Source organism: Buteo buteo, chromosome 5, assembly GCF_964188355.1.
Source record: "Buteo buteo chromosome 5, bButBut1.hap1.1, whole genome shotgun sequence".
Lineage (NCBI taxonomy): Eukaryota > Metazoa > Chordata > Aves > Accipitriformes > Accipitridae > Buteo > Buteo buteo.
In genome coordinates this window covers 28,538,328-28,560,495 of record NC_134175.1, presented here as the reverse complement: position 1 = coordinate 28,560,495, position 22,168 = coordinate 28,538,328, and the positions used below count along the sequence as shown (strand labels likewise).

Here is a 22,168-nt window from a genome sequence, read left to right as displayed (position 1 = left end):
GATTTTTGAGAGCAGTGACATGTATGGTCATTACAGTCATCTTCCTGCTTTAATACAGGAATAGTTGATAAAATACAAATGTCTCCCTACTGCTCAAAGCATTTAGAACTTGTTCTTTCTTCAGAATAGGTAGACAGCTGTTATGTCTATCCTGCTTTTTAACAGGAGAAAAAGGTGATAGATAATCTGTTATTTCAGTGGGCTTGTGAATGTGTGTCCTGTCTAGGAAAAACTTGATTGTTTTGGGAGTAAATTTTTGAAAGATGTTTTTTCCTAATCCTTCCTCTTAGTTGCAACAACACTTATTAACCAGAGCACATGCTGTGTATTTGAAAAGTAAAAACTCATTGCTTGTATTCTATCACATAGGCTGTGACATAATGCAAAGTTTTCTCTCTTTGCAGTTTAAAGGATTTGATCCCAACATACTGTGTGTGGCTACCTTGCTCTTTGAGGGTGATAGAGAGAAGGTTCTTCAGCATGAAAAGCAAGTCTATGATATTGCCACCAAGTTTGGGTATGCTTTTCAAAGAACTTCTTCATATGAAGATGGGAGTTAACTGTTCAAGAAAAAATAGGATTACCGTATTTTTTATAGTCATTACTGTATGGATATGTTCTCAATTTACTAGTTTGAAATAGCAATAATTAATTAGCTACTGAATGTTCCCTTTGATAAATACAGCTTGTACTAACTCTTAATATGTAACTTTACTGAAAAACTTCAGCTGTCTGTGTATTGCAGAAAAATAAGTACTTGACTAAATATAGAATTGATGTTATTAAAATGGGAACTAGCCTTTGTAATTGCTTATAGACATAGAAGTTGCTTGTTTTGCAATACTAGACCCTATGTTTTAACTCCAGAATGGAAAGGCAATCATAAGGGTAATATTAAATCTTTGCAGAATTAGTGTGAGCATATGAATAGAAGAAGCTTGTTTAAAAGAGGAGCTTGTGTTTAGTTAAAGGAATGCAGTGAATTTTTGTCCCACAGACTGTTTTCTATTCTTACAAAGGAACAGAAAACATTCATTGGAGTGGCAGGCTGAGTAATATCAGGTAGTTTCTGTCCTTCTGCTTTGATTAACTGTGATAGAAAACCAGCATTAAAAGTATGATTTGTCAAGAATATACTTTCTTCTTAAGAAAGTTATTGCTAGTATTAGTCTCACCTATTCAAATATACGTAAGTATTGTTTTATCCATTTCAAGGCTATCTGTTCTGAAATTTGTTTTCATTGTGTTTTCATTCTACCACTTATAATAGCTTATAAAAGTGATATTTCTTGTGAGCAGCTTGCTAACATTCATTGATAAGAATAGCATTGCTCTTGATCTTAAAGAGTATTTTAGTTATTTTAATGGTGTATGCAAGAAAAGACTTCAACTGTGAATCCTTTTGTATTTTGGTGTTTCAAGATGGTGTATTGATAAGGGGGGGGAACTTGTCTGTTAGAAGATGGTGCTGTCTGTGCTGCTCAGTTAAGGCTATTAGTTAAGGGTTTAATAGTTTAACCTGGTCTAAAATGCTTAACTGTTCAATAGTCTAAAATGCTTTAATTCTATTCTTCAGGATGTCTGATTTCCACCCCCTGCCCCCCACTCAGATTTAGGGGAGCTTCTAGGAAGACTGATTACAGATACATAGCACTTTGTTGTTCTCAGAAACCAATAGTTAAAACAGACTTTCATAATGCTCCTTACTTGACTGGCGAGCGAAAGCAAGCCTGCCTTTTGCTTTAGTGTTGTCTCTGGTTTTTATCCATTCACATCACTTACGCTTTTGGGATCTTAAGTCAGTAGTCTCGCTCTCATGACCTGTGAGCATACAAGTGCACAAATCCAACATGCTTAAAAAGTGTTACATATGTTCCTGTAAATGAACATCAAGGATATACTATGTCTAGTTCCGTTTTCCCTGCTCTTTTTTGTTGTTTGAAGACTGTTATTTTGAAGACTGATGTTTGAAGACTGTTATTTTAAGATGACATCAAATGTTTTGTTATTACTCATCTTCAGATTATGGAATGAAAAGAGAAATGCAAAGAGTTAACGGTCTGGTCTGAAGTAACTTCTCATCTCTAGTGAAGAAGAGACCCTACTATTTGCAACTCTTGTAACACAGCTTAGAGACAGCTAAACTTGCACCTATGTTTAATAATCAAAGTATTAATTTTCTAATTCTTTTTACAAACTGACTACTTTGCTGTAAAGTTAATTAAATTCTTGTTAATTGCAGTGGCTTGGCAGCAGGAGAAGATAATGGACAGAGAGGATATATGCTGACATTTGTCATCGCTTACATTCGGGTGGGTCACCTTTTGTCTGCCTGCTGAAATTCTGTTAATAGAACAAAACCTAGAAATGTCTTTTTGAAGATGCTTTCTCTGAAATCTAAACGCAGGTTGCCTTGGGTGATATCTCAAACTTCTCCCAGAGGTTGTATCTCTTCCATTTTTGATTAGTGTTTACTTATGGAACTTCATCTGCAAAACACCATAAAAACATTAATTTATGTTTTTGTTAAGAAAGTAGTTTCTAATAAAGGATAGAGAAAATTAGACTGAAGAATCCACTAGCAGTTGCTAAATAAACCAGATCAGACTTATAAATACAGGTTGAATGTAATTGGAGGCTGGGAGAGTACTTTACTCATGTTCACTCGGCTCTTGTTCTTTGTTGGACATCTGCTTATGGCTGTGGTTCAAATCAGAATTCCAGGACAAATGGACCTTTAGTCTGAACTGCCACAGCTGTTCTTATGAATCTCACTGTTTAAGAGGTTGTTTTTCAGAATAGTATGCATATCCTGAGTGCTAGATTTTATCTGGCTTTTATAATCAGGGGCGAATCACTGAATTTCCTTTTATTTCAGCAGGGTATGTGGAAAATGGGCAAAATGTTTGTCTCTATTCTACTTAGGAATTACATTCCAAGTAAATATTTCTACGAGGTATTGTATTGTATTGTAGCAGTGGAGCTCTTGGCTTGATGTTAGTGATACAAATATTTGATTAGTGTAGGCATGCTGACAGTCTGACAAGTTGTCTTGCTATAGCCATGACATCAAAGACACAGATGATAAACATTTTGAAGAGCTACTCTATTTCCATAAATATAAACTAATGTCACTGGGATAGATGGGTGTTTTTGCTAAATAGACTTTCTGTTTTTCTTGTACAAACTAACTAAAGTTGCTCAACTGTTAGCTATGTAGCATACACTGAAATCCCAGATGTTGATGCTGAATGTTACTGATAATTTCCTTTCTCTATTTATTAGGACCTGGGCCTGGATTACTATGTAATAGGAGAATCATTTGAGACATCTGTTCCTTGGGATAGGTAAACTGTGATTATTCTTTAGAACTGCTTAAAACTTGTACTTGATTTCATTGAAATTATTCCTAACTCATGTGTGCTCATGGGGAAACTTAATTTGATTTAGGCCTTATGTGTATTAGAGGCTCCCTGATGTGCCTCAAGTGTTGCACCTGTGTGTTTTTGCTAAAGCTGCTAGTAAATTACATACCAGGGTTTTGTAAATGTGATGTATGCAAGCATTCAGCAATATTTCTACTTGGGTTAGCTTACTGTAACAAATTCAGGACTTGAAATTGCCCAGTTTAGGAAGCTGGACAATGGTGACAGTAACTGTATTGTGTGATGAGCAGCCATATGTGTGGGATCAGCAGTGTATTTCAAACTGAAAAGTTTGTAATGAATATAAAAAAAATTATTTTAATATATTTAAGGTTTTTTTCCCCCAGTGATGTAGGGAAACAAAAACTGAAAAGATAACTTTTGCCCAAGATTAAGATCTTTTTCCTAGGCTTATTTTATCTGTTAACTATGGTTGAGAAACACTTGACCACAACAGAGTTTAATATATGAAATCACTTTGGATTTCTGTCCATTTGGTAAGCCAGAAACCTCTTAAGCAGGATCTAAGGTGATTTGCAGCATTTAATGCAAACTGGAAGGTGTGCAAAGTGTGGTGACTTAAGCTGGCAAGCCTGTATCCTTGCTAATGAATTTAGTGGCAGTGGTAAGTTCCAGCCTCTGCTTTGAAAGTTGGTATAGTATCTTAAATGGGTGGCAGAAATTTGAGGACAATTTTAAAGCAAAATTACCCTTTATTTTACTTTACCTTTATAGATTTTTGAAGTATGCTAACTGCTTAGTCACCAATTTTTGACTCTCCCTCATTTCAGGAGAGAATGAATTTTTGTCTAAGAATTTAAGAAAATATTTTAAATTGTCCTCAACAAAGCAAATGCTTTCAAAACCTTTTTCTAGTTTGACTCATAAGAACTATGTAATTTTCCATAAATCATTCAGTTACCTTGTTCCTGACAGGTTGCAGATAATTGAATAAAATATTTAGCTGTACTTGCTTATTCACTAAATGGATAAATTTCTCTTGTTTATTACTTCTGTCAATCTACAAAGTAGTTTTAAATCTGTGTAAAATGTTTTAATCTGAGTTTTACAGTATAGCATTACAGACTTCTGTGGGAGAACATATAACTGAAGAAATGGTCATTTGAAAAACAGTGATTTCTTTCCATTGTTCTAGCACTTTGGATGCACCTGGGTCTGCCCTAGAAGAAAAAAAAAGCAAACCAAGTATGGCTTATGACGAAGTTTAATGGCTCATTGCCATATTAAACTGTAACATTTCAAGCTGGCAAACTAGCGCACAGCTTGAGTATCTCCAGTTTTGGCCTTGCAACATGCCAAAGGTGTATGGTATTAGTGGAGTATACAAGGCCTTAGAATTCTGAAGTTTTCTACTGTGAACTGTATTTGTCAACTACTTTGCAAAAAATTTGAGGCTGTTTTGCTGAGAAAGTCAAAACATACAGAAGTAGGTAACCTCCATTTTCTGTTGAACACTTTTGACTCCAACACTTTTGACTTCCATTCCTTATGGAAAAGAGCTTTCATTATGTCCTCTGCTTCAGAGTAAACTTGCTATTCAGAAGTAGTACAGTAAAAGCAATACTAGTGAAGTCTTCATGAGGACTAGTCTTAGAACAAAATCTAAGCTAGTTAAAACTGGTTCTAGAAGACAATCTTCTGTTCTTAAATTATACTGCTTTAAAAAGATTACCAAAGCTGAAGTTGTGGTTTTTAGGAAGTTGTATAAAATCATATACTAAGATTTTGTGTATTAACATGTTGTCTGTTACAGGGTTTTGGACCTTTGTAGGAATGTAAAGGAAAGGATAGTAAGAGAATGCAAAGAAAAGGGTGTTCAGTTTGCTCCTCTTTCCACTTGCAGGTAAGCCATGCAACAACCTAAATAATAATATTTCTGGAATCTTTGATTAGTAAGAGAACTAAGGAAGAGGTAATTAAACTTCCTAGCTAGTAGGTAAAGTGTATCTGATAATGATATTACAAACACTAGTAATCTTGACCTTCCTCTTTAACCTGCAAGCAGATTACGTGTAAGAGTGGGTAATTCAGGGGATTAGTAGCACTTGATTAGTCTTGACATTTACTCTTGCTCATATGCATGAGAGTCAAGTGTAATGACTTGAGCTTCAATTCTCAAAATCATAGCATTGAGTAACTCATGAAGTAGGAGCAAGAAGGGTACAAAACTGTTTAAAAAAAAAAAATTCTACCCTTTTAAATAAGGTAAGTAACCTTATAAATTGTGTAATGTCACATAGTGGCTAGCTTAATACCATAAAGCTTTGTTTGTAATGCAGTTCTCTTCAACAGGGTGACACAGACTTATGATGCAGGTGCATGCGTCTACTTCTATTTTGCCTTTAACTACAGAGGAATTAGTGATCCTATTCATGTCTATGAACAAATTGAGGTAATGTATATAAGAGCAACAGTTGAGGGGGAGAAGCTGATGTCCCATAATATATGCTAAACCCGTTGGCCAAGCTAAGTGAATTTTGCAGGGAAGATCTCAAAAGTCTGTTCATAAAGCTTTGATCATTAGCAGTTAGGGAAAGAGGTGTGTGCTAATAGTGCACCAAGTAGATAAAAGACTACCAGGTGACTATTTCAGACATCAGTAAATGAATACTTATGACTAAAGTATAGGAAAGCTTGAACTGGAGTTTTTTCTTGGTTGGCAGAAACTATCAACCATAAAACCCAAATCCATAGGAAGCAAGACTTCCTTAGTTCCATTTTTTACAAAGCTACTTCTTTCACTTAATTAGTCTTTAAAATACATGGTAAAACTATCAAGTTCATACTTTATTAGTAGTGCTGCATAATGAATGTGAGGATGTCTTTCGTCCTATTTCAGAGAATTAACTGCTGTGATTATTTCTGTTTAGGCCTAGATAAGCGCTGGTCTAAGTCTGCTGTGTTAGACCAGTTTTAAGCTGCTTCAATGGTTACCAAAAAGCTCTGGAATAACTCTGCTTTAACACTTTGGCTGGTGAAACAATATACTTACCTAGTTAGGGGAAGCCAAAATCCTTGTTACCTTAAACATGTAATACTTAAGACATAGAAGGACTATGGCCAAACTCCTTTTCATTCTACCTTTTGATTCATATGCTCAAACTTCAGCACTAGAAAATTGCTAATAGGACTGTGGAGAAATTGTCTGTATTTGTAACTAGGGTGTCATTCTTCTCATGCTTATTCTTTAGAAATTTCTCCTGAACTTGTCAAGTGGATGCAAAGTTTTACCTACAAGTTCTGAGGCTTCTGGGCTGTTGAATCTAGGGCATTGTAGAATGTAATACTTGAGTGCTTATTTAATGAAACTTTAATAATACTTAAATATTACCATTTATTGGAATTAGTAGTGTGATCACCTGGATGCATATCTTCTGTTGTAGGTGACTAAAATTAACCTAACAAAGTGAGTTTGCCAACCAGGTATATGGACTCTGTGGTAGACTGAAAAAAATACCTAACTGCATAGGTCTGGTTATATACATTATTCCTAAAAAAGTACACTTTTCTGAAAAAACATTTAGTGCTTGTGCTTAGGAAAGCTTTCTTTGTTATGCCTTCTAAGCTGTCTGACTATTTGTAATCAGAGCTGGATGAGAAAGAAGATTCTAGAGTTGAAAGTGTTCATATATTTCTTAACATAAAAATCTAAATTTTGTTTTCTGCCACAAACTGTACCTGTGAAAGGGTTGTCAGTTTTAAAGTACCTCACTTCCTTGACCAGGATCTTGGAGATCTGGGTCTAAACTCTGGTCTGAATAAGGATCTTGAATTGCTCTGGGGAGCCTGTTTTCAAACTTTTTTATTGCAATTTCCTTTTCAGTAGGCACTTAACGATCTTCCAGATGAGCATCCCAGCCACTAGACTACTTTAGTTTCAGCAAGGGTGAAGTGATCCAGAATATTCCATTCTGGAATAATAGATTTGTTGTAGCAGATGCCATTTGAAATGTCTTGGCTTTAATAATGTTTGTTTGGAAAATCCCCACTTATATTTATCTGTAGACTTGAACTAAAATGTTTACCTGTATTGTGAACCATAATTACTTCTGAAACTTTGTACACCTGTGTAAATGAGTATGATAGCAAAACATTTCACTAAAACCAAAAATCTTGTGTATTTGCTGTTGAGTAAATACCTTATCTTTCCAATTTAGAGGGCTGCTAGAGAAGAAATACTTGCCAATGGAGGAAGTCTGTCACATCACCATGGAGGTAATGTTCTCAGTCTAATATTAATCTCTTTGATACTGCTAAATATTCATGAGTACATAAAATAGTTTGTAATAGAACTTTGAAAAATATTTCACAGGCATTAATGGAAATTGCTGGGGGGAGGATCTCCTGGCATTCTTTCTAAAAACTTCTCACCCCTTTGCTAGACTTTCAGGGGAAGTGTCCCTAGACCTGGTTTGCTTGATGTCAAGTCATACAATGTGGTGTATTTGAGCACCAGCTTCAAATCTTTGATAGGAAGTTTACAGGCTGTCTGAGAACCTGAAGATGTAGTTGTTCAGTTTGTCTTAAGCAACTTCCACTGAACCTTGTGCAGAGGTACATTCAGTTACATAGACCTCAAATGGGAGTTTAACAGTTTTAAGACAGTTTACTGTCCCTTGTGGCTAAGTGAATGCTGTTAGCACTAATTCCAGAGCACTTAGTGAAGGTATCTGCGTAAGAACTAGTGACTTTAAGCTGGGCTGTGTTGCAGTCTATCATTTGTTGCATAATTGATGTTACATAAGTATTGATATTACTGGCTTGATGTCTGTCAACTTCTGATCATTCAGTTTCCTCTCTTGGAGTTTGGGAATTACTTGTCCTGAGTTACTAGCTTCTTTGCAAGTTATTTTGTGCTTTAATATTAAGAACAAATGTCATGTATAAATGATAGTTCATATACCTGATGCTTTACATATGCTTTTCCCACATATTCAGATAGTCTAACTTGATTGCATGTGTCCCATATAATGCTGTAAACTCAGATGTCAGGAAGACTTGTTGTGAAGTCAGTTTGATTTGTGCAGCTAGGTTCTTGAAACTGGTTAACTTAATGTGTTTCTTCTCTGTACTCTCTTGGGGCATTGTCTGGCCACAAAAATAAGAGCAAAGAGGAAGTCTAATGGTTTAAAACTAGATAAAAAATTTTGTAGTTCTAAAAGCTCTGTGTGGGAAAAATGGCAGGGCAGGACCTGTGCTTTAAAATGTTGCTGACTTCCTGGACTTGAAACTTTTATCTAGGGCTATTTTCAGGCATCTAGGTTTGTGATAGAAACTGAAATGGACTCTGCTTTAGCAATATCAGGATATTGAAAGATGTGTAGGTGATGATAACATGAGTGAAAACAGTTCTAGTATTTTTTGTATAATATGCTCTTATTGTCCTCTGATTAAATCTTTAATATAGCAGTATAGTGGACCAGTCAATTCTTGCACATGGGATGTGGAATTACCCCCTTGATGTACTATTGTGCTCTCCCCTGCTGTGGCAGCTGTATTTTACTGTGACTAGCATTTCATCCATTAACTTGCATGCAGCTGGAGCTTGTCACATGTTTGGATGTATTTGTCCTCACCATATGAAACCTTGCTTACAGCATATGTTGAACAAGAAAAGAAAAATTGTGTAGTATTTTCAATCCCTTGCGCACTTGAACTTTCTGACTCCACAGATATGGAAAACTTGGTTTCTGTTAGACTTCTTATGCTCCTGTTGTATGCATGATTGCCTCTTACACTGATAAATATTTTCTGCTTTGAGTGTTTTTGTCTGGCAGTTCATTGTGTACAATATTCAAGACTCATTTTTTCCAGTGCTTAGTAGATGTGCTGCTGAGAATTAGCCTAATAGTATCAGTTTTATTTACTGACCTTCAGGCCCTGTCACTCTTAGCACTGCTAAGACTGGTCTATCGTGTGGGGTGGAAGAAAATACTGGTGCAATTTCTTTTAGTATTTGTCTTGTAATTGTGATTAATAACAGTTGTTTTCACTATCTGGAAACAGACAGGCTGGTTTGTCTGCCTACAATCACACTTTGATAAATGGAGCTATTTTAACTCTGGTTTTGTGTATCAAAGAAAACAGATGTAGTCTGGGACTTGAGGCTATAGGAAATACAAAGCCTGCTTAAGTCAATCTTCATACACTCCTTGAGTGAAGGAGTGGTCATATATGATACTTTGAGATGTGGAAAGCTCTAAATTACTCTGTATCTGGGGAAGTATTAACTGCAGGTAGACATATAGCTACAATCTACAGTGAGACCTGAAATCATGACACTTTTAATTTTATGAAGAGTAACTTCAGAAAGACATCAATTTGGAATCTATTTTAATCTCAATATGTCTTCTCTCCTCCCCTCTCTTCAGGCTAACGAAAAATATTGTAACTTTTAGGCAGACTCAATAAAGGTAGCAATACTGTGAGAAGATCTCCCCCGATGACTTTTGAGACTTAAAACTTGTAAGAAGCATAACTTAATTTGTTAATGGATTACATAAAAGATGACACCTTGCAATATGTCAGAACAACATTCCAAGAGAGAAATTGCAGAAGTGTATCAATACCAGCCTTGTACAGCAAGCATCTCATGGACACAAGAAGCTGTAGCAAAGGCAGAGATAAACATCTGTGTAATTAATTTATCCTTTCAATGTCACAGTTACTTGTATTTTGGGGTACATTATCTGGATTTTTTTGTTTTTATAAATCTGGATATAATTTCTATGATACTGCAACTTAAATGACTTTGTCCTTTTAATCAAATTCTCTTCTTGAAGTCTTTCTCACTCTTGACTTTCAAACATTTAAATCTAATTGGTAAGTGTCAGGAACAGTTTTCCTACTTCAATGTTAGTGTTTAACACTTGATAATGTTTCTGGATTACGTGAATCTTCTGAATCTACATTTAGGAAGAATCTGAGGCATATGTGTTGCTATAAAAATACACCTAAAATACATAGCTGATCAAATAGGCACTTCTTAATCAAGGGGAATTCAGCCATTCTCCAGTGCATCAGAAATTGATTCTTATAGAGGAGTTTATCAAAATTTTTTTAATGATCCTGGCAGTCTTGTCTAAATGTGATAGCTCTCTTTCTCACTAAGTTTGTTGCGAACAAACTGCTGAAAAGCTGCTTAGTGATTTTAAAGTAGTTTTTAATGTGTGACTTTGAAGTGGTTTCTTATGCCTTCTTTGTCCTTTTTAACTAATGCTATGTCATAATCTCTGATTTAGTAAAAGTTTTTGAAAGGTATTCAGGAATTGGATATCCTAGTTGTAGGAAATGAAGACAAGGAATGCTATGTGAGATTTTACAGTCTTGATTATAGTTTTTACCTTGCCTTGACTATGTCCTACACTTAAAAAGGGATAGTGCCCATCTTTGAACCCAGCTTTGAACCCAGCTTTGATCCTTCAGCTTTTCAGGCCACTGAGTATCTTTTAGATTTGAGTCATGTAAGTAAGGGTTGCTAGAGCCACAGTTAGCTTCTAGACACTTAGCATTTAAAAAGCAGCATTAGCAATGACAATTTTTTGTAGATACAAGTTTAAGTTTAGATAAATATTCTTCTAATCATTTAGGGCAAGCCCTAAAACCACCTGTATGATGCCACACCTTGCATTCTTGAATTCCTGTTTCATAAAATACATGCTTTTTTGTATACATAAAATAACATGTGCTGAGGAAGTATCAGTAGGTATGACTGCTGTATAAATACAATTATAACCCCTTGGGGTAAGCATCAGAAGGGAGCTGGCTGGATTTGGGCCTGATTCCTTTTGTATTAGCAAGCTAAGCACCCATGTAAAACTAAGGAACAGTGTAAAAATTAATAATAGATTGTCTCACTTGCAGGGAATGTTCTAACTAAAACTGGTTACTTAAGGAAACAATTATCAGCTTGTGGGTTTGAGGAAAATATCCCCATTTAGCCACTTAACATAGTAGAACTAATTTTCTTCTACTTCTTAGATTGACTAGAATAAAGGTTAACCAGGTAGCCCAGGCTCCACAGGTTTAGATATAGTATCAATTCCCTGGCAGTTTATGCAGGAAAACTAAAAAAAGGAAGAAAAACCCCAACCCTAAAAAAAACAACAAAAAAACCAAAAACCACAAAAAAAACCCCAACCCCCCACCCCCTAAACAAAAAAAAAAAAAAAAACCAACAAACCCCCCATACCTTATTTGCATTCAGTTGCATGTTTGACACTGCAATTCACTGCAATTCTTCGGCATCATTAAGAGGCTGTGGCTTAAGCTATACACTGCAGTAATTAACCCATACAACTACAAAATCGGTAATTATAAAATTACCTTATGGGGGGAGTTGAACACATTCTTTTCTCCTATACACAGGAAAACTATCTTACCTGTAAGTTAAGCACTGGAGGCTGATCATACTTTTCTCTTAAAACTAGAGGTTGCTCTACTGATTAGAATGAGTTTAAACTGTGACATTTGTCAGACAGAGTACCCTTATGTGAAATAATATATTAATGTAGTTGTATTTTCCTCTTTGGTCTGTTGAAAGTCTTAATAGACTGGAAGATTAATAACCTGTTAAGCAATTTCTAAGAGCAGAGAGATGCTTTCTATAGAGACAACCAGCTTCAGGAAGAGCATGCAACAGCTGAAGAGCCCCATCCTTCTTATGACCTGTTACTACTTTTCCAAAGCTGTTGTTCTGTAATAACTATCTCTTGAAGTTGAAAGAGCTGGAGCAGAGGAAGTCTAGAGCCATATGCAGTGCCACTAAAGCCTGTTTCCACTGGGACCACACACTGCTATAAATCTGTTCTGCATGGGTGTAGAGTTATTACTGGGATCCATCAGCTACATTAACTTTCCTTATAAGACTGTTCATGTGTGCCCAAGTACTTCATATTCCAAAAGTGAGAAAACCAATTGCTGCCTGCTGTTTGGTAGCTCCATCCTTAGCAGCCAGATTTTCTGCAGCCATCCAGATGCATTTTCAAAGATGAGCAAGTGTAGGCTTTATGAGCCAGGAGAACTGTACTCCCATTTTATCATCTTTGTGGCCAGCAGCTATGTGCTGTCCATTTAATGCACTTCACTTTGAAAAACAATACACATGGGAAACTGTTGTCACTTTTGCCAGAGAATGTAATGTCAATGCATGTTTGCTTGGTTGTTTTTTTTCAAAGGGTGGGTTCTACAGGAGCAGCATTAGAGTATGGTTGCACTTCACTAAAGTGTATTTTATTTCATAATAGATTAAAAGGGCACTGGAAGCATGAAGAACTTTTCTAATGAAACCAGCTAAGGGCTGGACTAGCATGCATCAGAACTGGGAAAAAGTTACTTATCCAGCTCACATGTTTTTTTCATACATGGACTATAATGATGATAAAAATTGAAAATACTGAAAAAAAAAAAATTGGTGTTGGACTGTCTTTGAGAGTTGCTACTGAACAAGCTTCTTGGCTTTCTGGTCTGAAGTAATTTGTGTGAAGTAGACTCTTTGCCATGCTAGAGTGTTTGTACTCCATATAATAGGCCGGGCTTCAGATTGAAGACTTTTGGCTTCCTAGCAGTGAATGTTTTAAGGCATTAGACTGCTTGGCACACCTCAGGAACGGGGCACTTGCCACCTGTAAAACTTGAAAACTAATTTTGTCACACTTATCTTGGATAATCAAGATGCAAGATTAGGTTATCTTCAGAGGAAAAGATGTAAGAAGGAAGGGCTGTATTTGTTTCCAGTTGGGGCAAGAATGATTGTGTGTGTAATGGAGTGTATAGGTGAGTTGACAAGTAGTGACTTGTTAAGCTACTACAAATTGATTGTACAACATTATGCTGATTTGAGAACCTTATTAATAATGTAGCATATAGAATCAGGTGAATTTGATCTCATTTTTTGATTGAGAAAAGTATACTGGGCTGAGAGCCTGTAAGTGGTTGATGCTTGGATAAAATCTGGTTCTGTGTACTCTCATGTCAATTCTACATAAATGGCATCATCTAGGCCTAAAACTAAAAGGTCTGCTTTGTCTAGGCTAGAAATGGAAAGGCAGTTTTCTCTAGTCTGTGGTAAGATCAGGCTTAACTGAGACCTCTTATTGTTGAGGAAGTTAAGGCTTCCTTGAGCCCAAAGCTGTTCTTTGGCTAGGCTTGGAGTGGAGTTAAGCAAGTTTGCCACTTGAAATTATTTTTACATTCATGATGACATCTTTTTACTATTATGTAATTTTCTTCCTCCTTTTCCCTTCTCATCCTTGAAGCTAATTGGATTGTCCTATGGAGGAGGAACAGAATACTCACAGGGCAGCACTAACCTGAAGTGAAACAAACATAAACATTGCTTTTTCTAAGTGGTTCTCATCTGCACAGAGCCTTTTCTTCACTTGGTCTATTTTCCATTTAATCAGATGGACCAGCTTAGAATTCTGAGAGAGATTGCTTCAATGCTTTTTAACTCTAATACAAAAATTTGAGTAGCTGAAAAATCCATGTGTGTCTTATTGACATGAACAGTAGGAGCAGGGGCTCAACCTACTGTTATCAAGGGGTTAAAATCCTTTCATTGGACATGTTTGTGAAGGACTACTGGTAACTGTAGTACAGCTTTTTTTCTTTCCAGTTCACTAATCAAATGTATGTTAGATTTATTATTGCAAAAGTATAAACCATAGAAAATTTGACAAGATAGATGTGTAAATTATCACTTTGACAGAACTAATGATGCACTCCAAGCACCTTCTGTTTTCCAGCACTTGGTGAGTGACTTCATTAAATATGCAACGACTGTTTGGTGCTGCTCAGACAGTAGTTCAGTTCCTTGTGGAATTGGATTATTACTGGAGGTGTAAAAGAGGCAGGCATGCTAGCTGTTGGGCATCCTGCTGTGATTCTAATGTGCTCCATCTTGTTGGAGCAGTTGTTTGCAGTCTTTTCAGGACAATTACATCCATAACCACAGGACACATTCACTGAAACTATATTACAGATAACAGTTGAGAATGGTAATGACTGTTCTTCAGCTGCTTGTGTAAGAGCCAGTGTGAGTGACTTGAGGTGATGGTCAAGCCACATCCATGATTCTTTTTTTGCAGCAGTAGTATTAAATTTTCCCCAGGTAAAATTCAACTTACATCAACTTGCTCAGTCAAATTGTAGTGATGGTATATTTACAGATAGGGATTTTTTTTTCTTGAGCTGGGCTGCAAAATACAACCACAGTTCCTACCACATGACATTCTTTTGTCCTTCAGTTATGATCTTTGCTTTTGACATACACGCTGCTAATAGTTGTTTTCTAGCAAACTGCAAATTTCATTCTTTCTCACATTATTTGCTTTTTCAGTTGGCATTGTGACTAGCTTATATTCCTTAAGGTATAAACAAATATACTCTGTTCTCCAGAGGTGTCCCTGTAATTTATTATTCTGATGACAGTTTGATGGTTACCCTGAGAAAAGGGCACAAAAGATGGCTTAAATTTAGTTTCAGATACTCTTAAAGCATCTGTCTCTCAAACCTTTACTATATTGCATCATACTGACAAATGGATTGTGTTTCTGGCTGACAAGTTAAATGCTATAGTGTGTTTAATGAAAAAATGTCCTTTATTTTGAATGATTTGTTAAATCAGAGTTGATGACTTGGTTAATTAGTATGTGAACACTTGGCCATTTAACAGGACTATTGTGAGACTTTAGTGAAATGAGTTCTTAAATGGCTGGTGTTTTAGCTTTGCTTTGTATTTGGTGTATGTTGTGAATATCCATTTTTACACAGGAAACTAAGTTCTTGTGTAATCGTATGAGCAATTACCAGCCTGTGTAAAAGTTTTTGAATGAAATAAGATATCTTGTTGATTTAAAACTAGGCTTTAAGCCTTCTCCTTAGAAAAGAATGTTTTGCTATTTAAACCAATACTGTTTTAAGTTTGTTTGATTATTGAGTTATGTCTTCACTTTAAAGCAGTCAAGAGGTGTGGGGTTCTGCTTTTTTAGTAATCTCCTCTACAATTTCCTACTTAAAATTAGTTTGGTGGCTTTTAAAAACTTATTACTGATTCCCTATTTTAATAGAACATGTGATTTCAGCCTAGGCTTCATCTAAATTTCATAGTTTCTAAAGAAAGTAGACAGAGTGGAACACAGTCTTCCTCTGGGAGTATGCTGAGCTTAATGAGCTTGATAGTCTGGTGGGCTCAATAAATCAAATAAAGCAAAACATTTCTCATTTTTGAATAAAAGCATTTATCACACAGTGTTTATTCATTCATGGTCACAAGATTGATTGGCTCCTAGAATCCTGCCATATATTGAAACAGTTTGTTTTTGTTTTTCCAGTAGGCAAATTGCGGAAGCGCTGGATGAAGGAGAGCATCTCTGATGTTGGCCTGGGAATGCTGAGATCTGTTAAAGAATATGTGGACCCCAATAACATCTTTGGAAACAAAAATCTTTTATAAAGCCCTGCACAACATGATGTACTAAAACTTCTTCAAAATTACTGTTGAAACTCCTCCACTTTCATTGTATTGATATCCCAGTAATCAAATATAACATAGACTAAACTTTTAAAAACTAGTAACTTACATTGGTTTTTGCCACCCCCTTCCTCATCCCCCAAATAAAGCGTAAACATCACTGTTAATGTTTATGGATTCTTACTTACAATTCTCTTAAACTCTTAAACAACCCACTGGGCACAAAGTGTATTACCAACTGGGAAATGCAAATTTGGGTTTCCAGGTTTGGTTAGGCAACACAGCTGACAGTATTTTCAATGCTGGATACTGCCAGATGTTTTTTACTAAAGCATTCCCTGCAAGGAGAACAAAGACTGACAACAATGTTTTCTACAGAAGCAGCTGCTCAACCCAGCCTCTTGCTAAAGGAAAGCTGTGAAGAGGCAGATGAGAACACCAAGGAGTGCTTCACTGTACTGAAGGATTAAGTATGTAACAGACTCACAACCAGTAAATACTTAAAGTACAAATGTAGGCTTTGGTCAGGAGGCAATGGAAGTCAAACTACTTCTGAGAACTCAGTAGTCTCCCACTGTAGTACTATCGGAAAATCTTACACAATTGAGCTGTTCTGAGTTGTATTTGCATTGCTGGGATAATCTTAAATTAATTGTAGGTCAGTCACTATAAGTTTTGTACAATGGACATTTCTCACTGTATGTTGAAAACAAGTTTGTAACAAAACTTTGTGTTCATCTGTACTTCAGTCCCAGTGTGTATGGGTTTTGCTCCTGTTTTGCAGAGATGCAAAGTATCTTTTTCAGTAAAAAAAAAAGTTTTGGCTATTCAAATGAAACTGCCCAGCACTGTCTTTTGAAACAGTCTCAACAGTTTAATAAAACATTTAAGTGGACAACATACTGTGTCATCCTGAAAGTGAGATTTCCCATTTTAGTTTTGTACAGTTTCCTATGGCCTTTATGAATCATTTACTTCACTAGCAGCCACAATTTTAATTGTCCATTGAACTTTAAGAAAATATTTTCTTGATCAGTATCATATGAGAGTAAGCATTTTTACATTGAAACTTGAATTGTAGTCAGTAAACCAAACTAAAAGTATTTGTCAATATTCATGATCCATTTTTAAGGTGGGTTCTTTTCTTAAAGCAAATTATCCAACTTTTTGATAATTAATGTATATGATTGCATAGGATAGAAAAAATACAGACTATCCTTTGAGGACACTCTCTAGCCAACTGCTTCACAGCTCTGTAGTGTCAGTTTGGACACCTTTTGTATTGGTAGTCCCCTTAATGAGGAGAAAAAGATAAAATTACTTTGTTATTAAACTATTTTAGAATACTAATTAGCTCTCAGTTTTGGTAATATACCAAAAAGAGTATAAAATGTTTGAAAAATATTGCATATCAGGCAACTTTGAACTCATTTAAAGATTAATTTCAATTCAATAATTGATCAAAAAATATGAACACTCAAAACATCACTTTAAAATGCATGCTGTCAAGGTACTTAAGGAAAACTTTTTATGATCTGCAGGTCATAAAACAGAATGTTAATGTGATACTTGCAATGCAGCTAGATTTATTTTGAATGGTGTTTGTTTCACAAAATTTCAACATAAAAATCTACTCTCTTGTATTTTTGTTTTTGGCCTCCAGAGTTCATATTTCAGCAGCAACCAAAACAATAGGTGTAGTCTGTTTTAGGAAACTTGAGTCTTCACACTGTGGTTAAGTGTTCCTTAAGTACACAATGGTCTCTCAGTAAAGTGAATCTGTACATGTTTATGCAGGGGACTTCCTCATCTCACATGCTGCGTGATGGTGACTACATGGCCACAGCTGGCATCTTGCTGATGATTTGTATCACTCTGAAATAGAGACCTTTCTAGGAGTTAGTAAATATGAAGGGTGTTCACGTGCCTCAGTGAAAGTATGTCTAACTGTGAAGAATCAATTTTGAAGGAAGGTATGTGCAGCCTTTTTGTAGAATGACAGCACAAACAGAACTAAAACAAGTAGTCATTACAGCTCAGTAATACCTGTCTCCTAAGGTGGTGACTTAAAGTACAAACAGCTCTGCAACATCCCTCCCAATTCTTAGTTTTCTGACTATGGTTTCCTTGTCCCTTTTTTTTTGTATTGGAATTACACAGGTAAGAACTCCTTATACTCTCTATTTCTAGCCTTTAAATAGCCACTGGCTTCTGAAGTGATTTAAAATGCAGTAAAGATTTTTACTGCATGTCAGTTGTCCTATGGGAAGGTGAAATAACAGGCTATAAGGGTCCCAAAGCAATGTCACTGGATAGCTCTGAGGAAAAGATTAACTACAACTGTAATGGATATTTTTTCCTAATGGCCACCCTGTTGCTGTCTTCCTAAATATTTTTCTATCTTACAGACTGGTCAGAGCTTGGTGAAACTGCCATTGAAACACATGTATTACTGACTGTCTTTAATTTCACATTTAATTTCCTAATGAAAATAGAGAAAAGTGTAATGCAAGTTCAGGAGACCTAGATACATGCAGGTCATTACCCATTTAGAGGAAATCTTCCCTTCTCTGATTCTAAAGTCTTCTACTGCTCTTCCTCTGTATTCTCTACTTTCTTTTGAAAGACTTCACTTCCCATAGCTGCAGCCTGTTCAGAGATGGAGTTTGATCCATGCAGATCAGAAGCGTATCTTGGCATAACACATTACTCTTTCATTTGATTGACTGTTTTGGCCATATGTAAGTTACAAGCAGTTTTAATTAAGCTTGTTGTGACTTCCAGTTACACAGCTTCTGCTCTTTTTGAAGGAGGAAAGGTGCAGAGTGAGTATGGCTTGACTGTGAAATATATTTACACTAAAGAGCCTTCTATAAAAGTTTTGAGGGGAAAGAAGAAAATCTGTTAGAAATTGATCCAGGGTCTAAATCTTACAGTCAAAGAAAAACATGTCTCTTCTTGACTTACAGTATATGGGTTGAGTTAGAGATGTCATCTTTGCCTTACAGCTGTGAACAAAGGCCAGGCCAAATAGTTCTTCCGTAGCAATGTTAATTAACTGAAACCAATTTCAAAGGCAGGGATACATTAGCACTGAAATCCAGAAAACACAAATTGCTTCTCAGTCTTGGAAATGTGTGTTTATCAAGGTTGTAATTTAACTTCCTGCAAATAAAGCCAAACAGTGTTTGTCATTTTAGTGTGAGATTAACTGTAAAACTTCAGTTGTAATGTTAAGAGATTATAGAACATTATATTATTAATAAAAAGAAAATGGGCCTAAACCATTATGCGTTTTTGTGCTGAAACTAAACAAATATATTCTACTAACTTGTCATCTTTGGTTCATTTTAATTTGGTGGTGAATTCTTACCTAAGGAAAACCATTAGGAAGGTGTTGACACTTGCAGAGAGAAGTGAGATTGAATTTGTAAATGTATGCTAATAGAAGCTCAGGTTTTGTGTTCCATGTAAAGCAAAATAGGAAAATGAGAGAATTTCAGGGAAGGAATGGCAAAACAACACCTGAACACCAGTCTACTCGGTTCAGGAATTTCACCACCTCACTATTCCCTGTTTGGGCAGCGAGGGGGCCATGTTCAACTGCTCTTGGAAAGTTCTCTCAGTATAATACAGGAGCATACCTTGTCTTACTTAGCTTCCCCATGCTTCAAAGGCCTGTTGTATTAAGCTATTGCAACAGGTATATAGTTTCCTGCTGCTGTGCGCATGTCTCACTTAAAACCTCCTCGTTACAGGTTCTGAAATCTGTTTGAAAGTTCTATGTGCACGAATGTTCTGTGTGTGAGCAGAAGAGGTATTTCTCAGTTATCTGCATTGTGGCTATAAAGCCTTTATGCCCTTTAAGATAAAATGGCTGACATCACACTTCTCATGAAAGAGCTGTTGAATTGTCTTATGTTAACACAGTTTCTTCAATGCGTATTATTCACAAACTGCAAAAGTCATAGTATGCAGGGGACAGAAGAACTAATGACATGGTTCAATCTGTAGAACTATAACAATTTCTCAGTAGGATCCAAATTTTTTTGGGTGCTTGTTCACAGGAAGGAGAAAACTACCTGACAGTCAAGCATTTTATTTATGTTTCCCTTCTACTAACAGCATAAAAATGGAGTATTTTTATTTAGATCCAGATAGTCTCAATTTGAAGGAGATCTTAGATGATGATATACTTGTCTCAGGATGACAGCCAGATCCCATCAGGGTTCTCTTTGTTTAAACAAGTAAGTTTTATAAAAAGTTGGACTTGAACTTGCAGCTGTGTAAATACTATAGGCTCACAGTTTATGGTTTTGTAGTCCCAACACTGACTCTGAATTCCACATTACCTTTAACAGGAATTGATGTCTTTCCCTGGGCTCTTTATGGAGCAGAATTGGTGGGTAGTTGCTTTGTTCATGTTCAGCTGTGGTGCTCAAAAGCAGAGGTGGTCAAAGATATTTTTCAAAAATGTTTGCCATACCATATTTGAAAAATACTAGTGCTGTCAGTTTGAAATTAAAAATTCGGTTTCAAAGATATGTGGATTATAATATTTTAAATCATGTTGTTACTTGCAATATTTACCAATATAAGTTGCAATAATATGTACCTCTACTGAAATGCTGTGAAATGTTTCATTTATTAATTTGTTTTTGCATTTCAGAAAAACAAAGCATTGAACTTTTTATGGGAAACTTTACGAATGTTTCACTTTGATTCAGAATAAAGCTGAATTTGTTTCAATTAACTGTTCAGAAATTCCAGTATAACATTCCTGTTTGAGGAGCATTCAGCCTGTTTTGGTCTTCATGGTAGCATGTAGTAGTCCACCCCCCACAAATGGGGACATAACAGCTTTTAAATTAATGTATTTATTGTAGTACTATAAAGTATCGTAGCAGCCTTCTAAAGGATAAAATGGAAGTGTTGATTATAGCAATGAAGTTGTGTGTATGCAAAAAGATGATGGACAAAACCCGACTGTTATCTGTGACTGTTACCATGTAAAGTTTAAGCTCATGCTCCTACAACTTCAGATCAAATTAGGAAATAAGTGAAAAATGTTTTTGTTTAAAAACCACATTTTAAAATTAAACTATATTTTCGAATGATGAAGAAAGTCAAATGATTGTCACAACTTTGCAGTTCACTATCATGTGGCTTGTCCTAGTGTGGCTGACCTCCCAAGATGCTTCTACAAAGCAAACCATAAAGTGGATGGTGTCAAGACAGGGCCTTGATAAAGCTACTCCTGTCTCAGGCTGCGGGAAGGGCTTGGCTCTGTTCCCACGAGTGACACAGACACACTGAGCATGCGGATATCTGGCGTTGCTATTGCATCAGACAGCGCTAGCTCAGCAACATAATACTCAAAGCGGTTTGAAGACAATGAATGGCATTGATGTTACGTACTCGGATGAAGTTCAGCAAATACTGAAAAGATAAAAGGGCAATTTGATGAGTTCATTTGCTCATAAATTGGTTATCGATAGTGGCATTGATAAATGCAATCTGGACTAGACACAAGCCTGAGGCTGTGGGAGTAATGAGAAGGTACACACACAGCCCTTGACCTTTCTCCCTCCCAGCCCGCGGCAGCAGCCAGCAGTGTTTCCTGTCTCGCTCTGTTCCTGCTGCTGCAGAGCAGGAAATCCTGGCTGCCCAGAGGCGAGAGTTAAAAGCCCTTCTGAAACATGAAGTGACACACATGCTCACCTAGCAAATACATAGCAGCTGGGTAAATACATGTAGAGATGAGGCCATAAAAGCCGGTCATTAAGGAAAGTAAATCTGGCTAATGTTAGAAAGCAAATGTAAGGAAGATGTGGGTGAGCTGAATGCTGCAGGAAAATCTCAGGTTTAGAATGACACTTGTTGACAAGACTTAGGTATGATACGACCACACTATGGGCTTAGAGCATGTCCCAGGCATAACTGAAGTTTGCTCCTTGACTTGCTTAGGACAGAATTCTGGGTTTAGCCTAATTTGCTAGGAAAACAAAGCAAATGCAATCTCTCTGCTGCTTAGTTTGCTCCTCGTTCTCCTTTTGTCCCCACCAAAGCTGTTGAGCTTTGTGGACGGCTTCATCCAAACTTGAATAAGATAGAGGTCTCAATGTATTAAATTCTTGCAGGTTTCTGTGGAAAATACCAACCCTAATTTGGGCTGGCAAGAAAGATAAAAGCTGAAAAGTCAGCTCAACCCTTGTTAATACCAGAGAATCCATACGGTAAAAACCAAAAT

At 36.3% G+C, this 22,168-nt stretch overlaps 1 protein-coding gene across 4 annotated transcripts in view; it reads left to right on the top strand.

The window, feature by feature from the left end:
• AGPS (alkylglycerone phosphate synthase) overlaps window positions 1-19,205 on the top strand; it is an 86,779-nt gene extending 67,574 nt beyond the window's left edge. For all 4 annotated transcript variants that reach the window (XM_075028364.1, XM_075028363.1, XM_075028365.1 and 1 more), the window contains 7 exons: window positions 405-517; window positions 2,243-2,312; window positions 3,286-3,347; window positions 5,200-5,289; window positions 5,739-5,838; window positions 7,604-7,661; window positions 15,779-19,205. In XM_075028364.1, coding sequence (XP_074884465.1) covers window positions 405-517; window positions 2,243-2,312; window positions 3,286-3,347; window positions 5,200-5,289; window positions 5,739-5,838; window positions 7,604-7,661; window positions 15,779-15,900 — 615 coding nt within the window. In that variant the 3' untranslated portion in view covers window positions 15,901-19,205. The remainder of the gene's footprint in view (window positions 1-404; window positions 518-2,242; window positions 2,313-3,285; window positions 3,348-5,199; window positions 5,290-5,738; window positions 5,839-7,603; window positions 7,662-15,778) is intronic.
• Window positions 19,206-22,168: the final 2,963 nt, after the last annotated feature.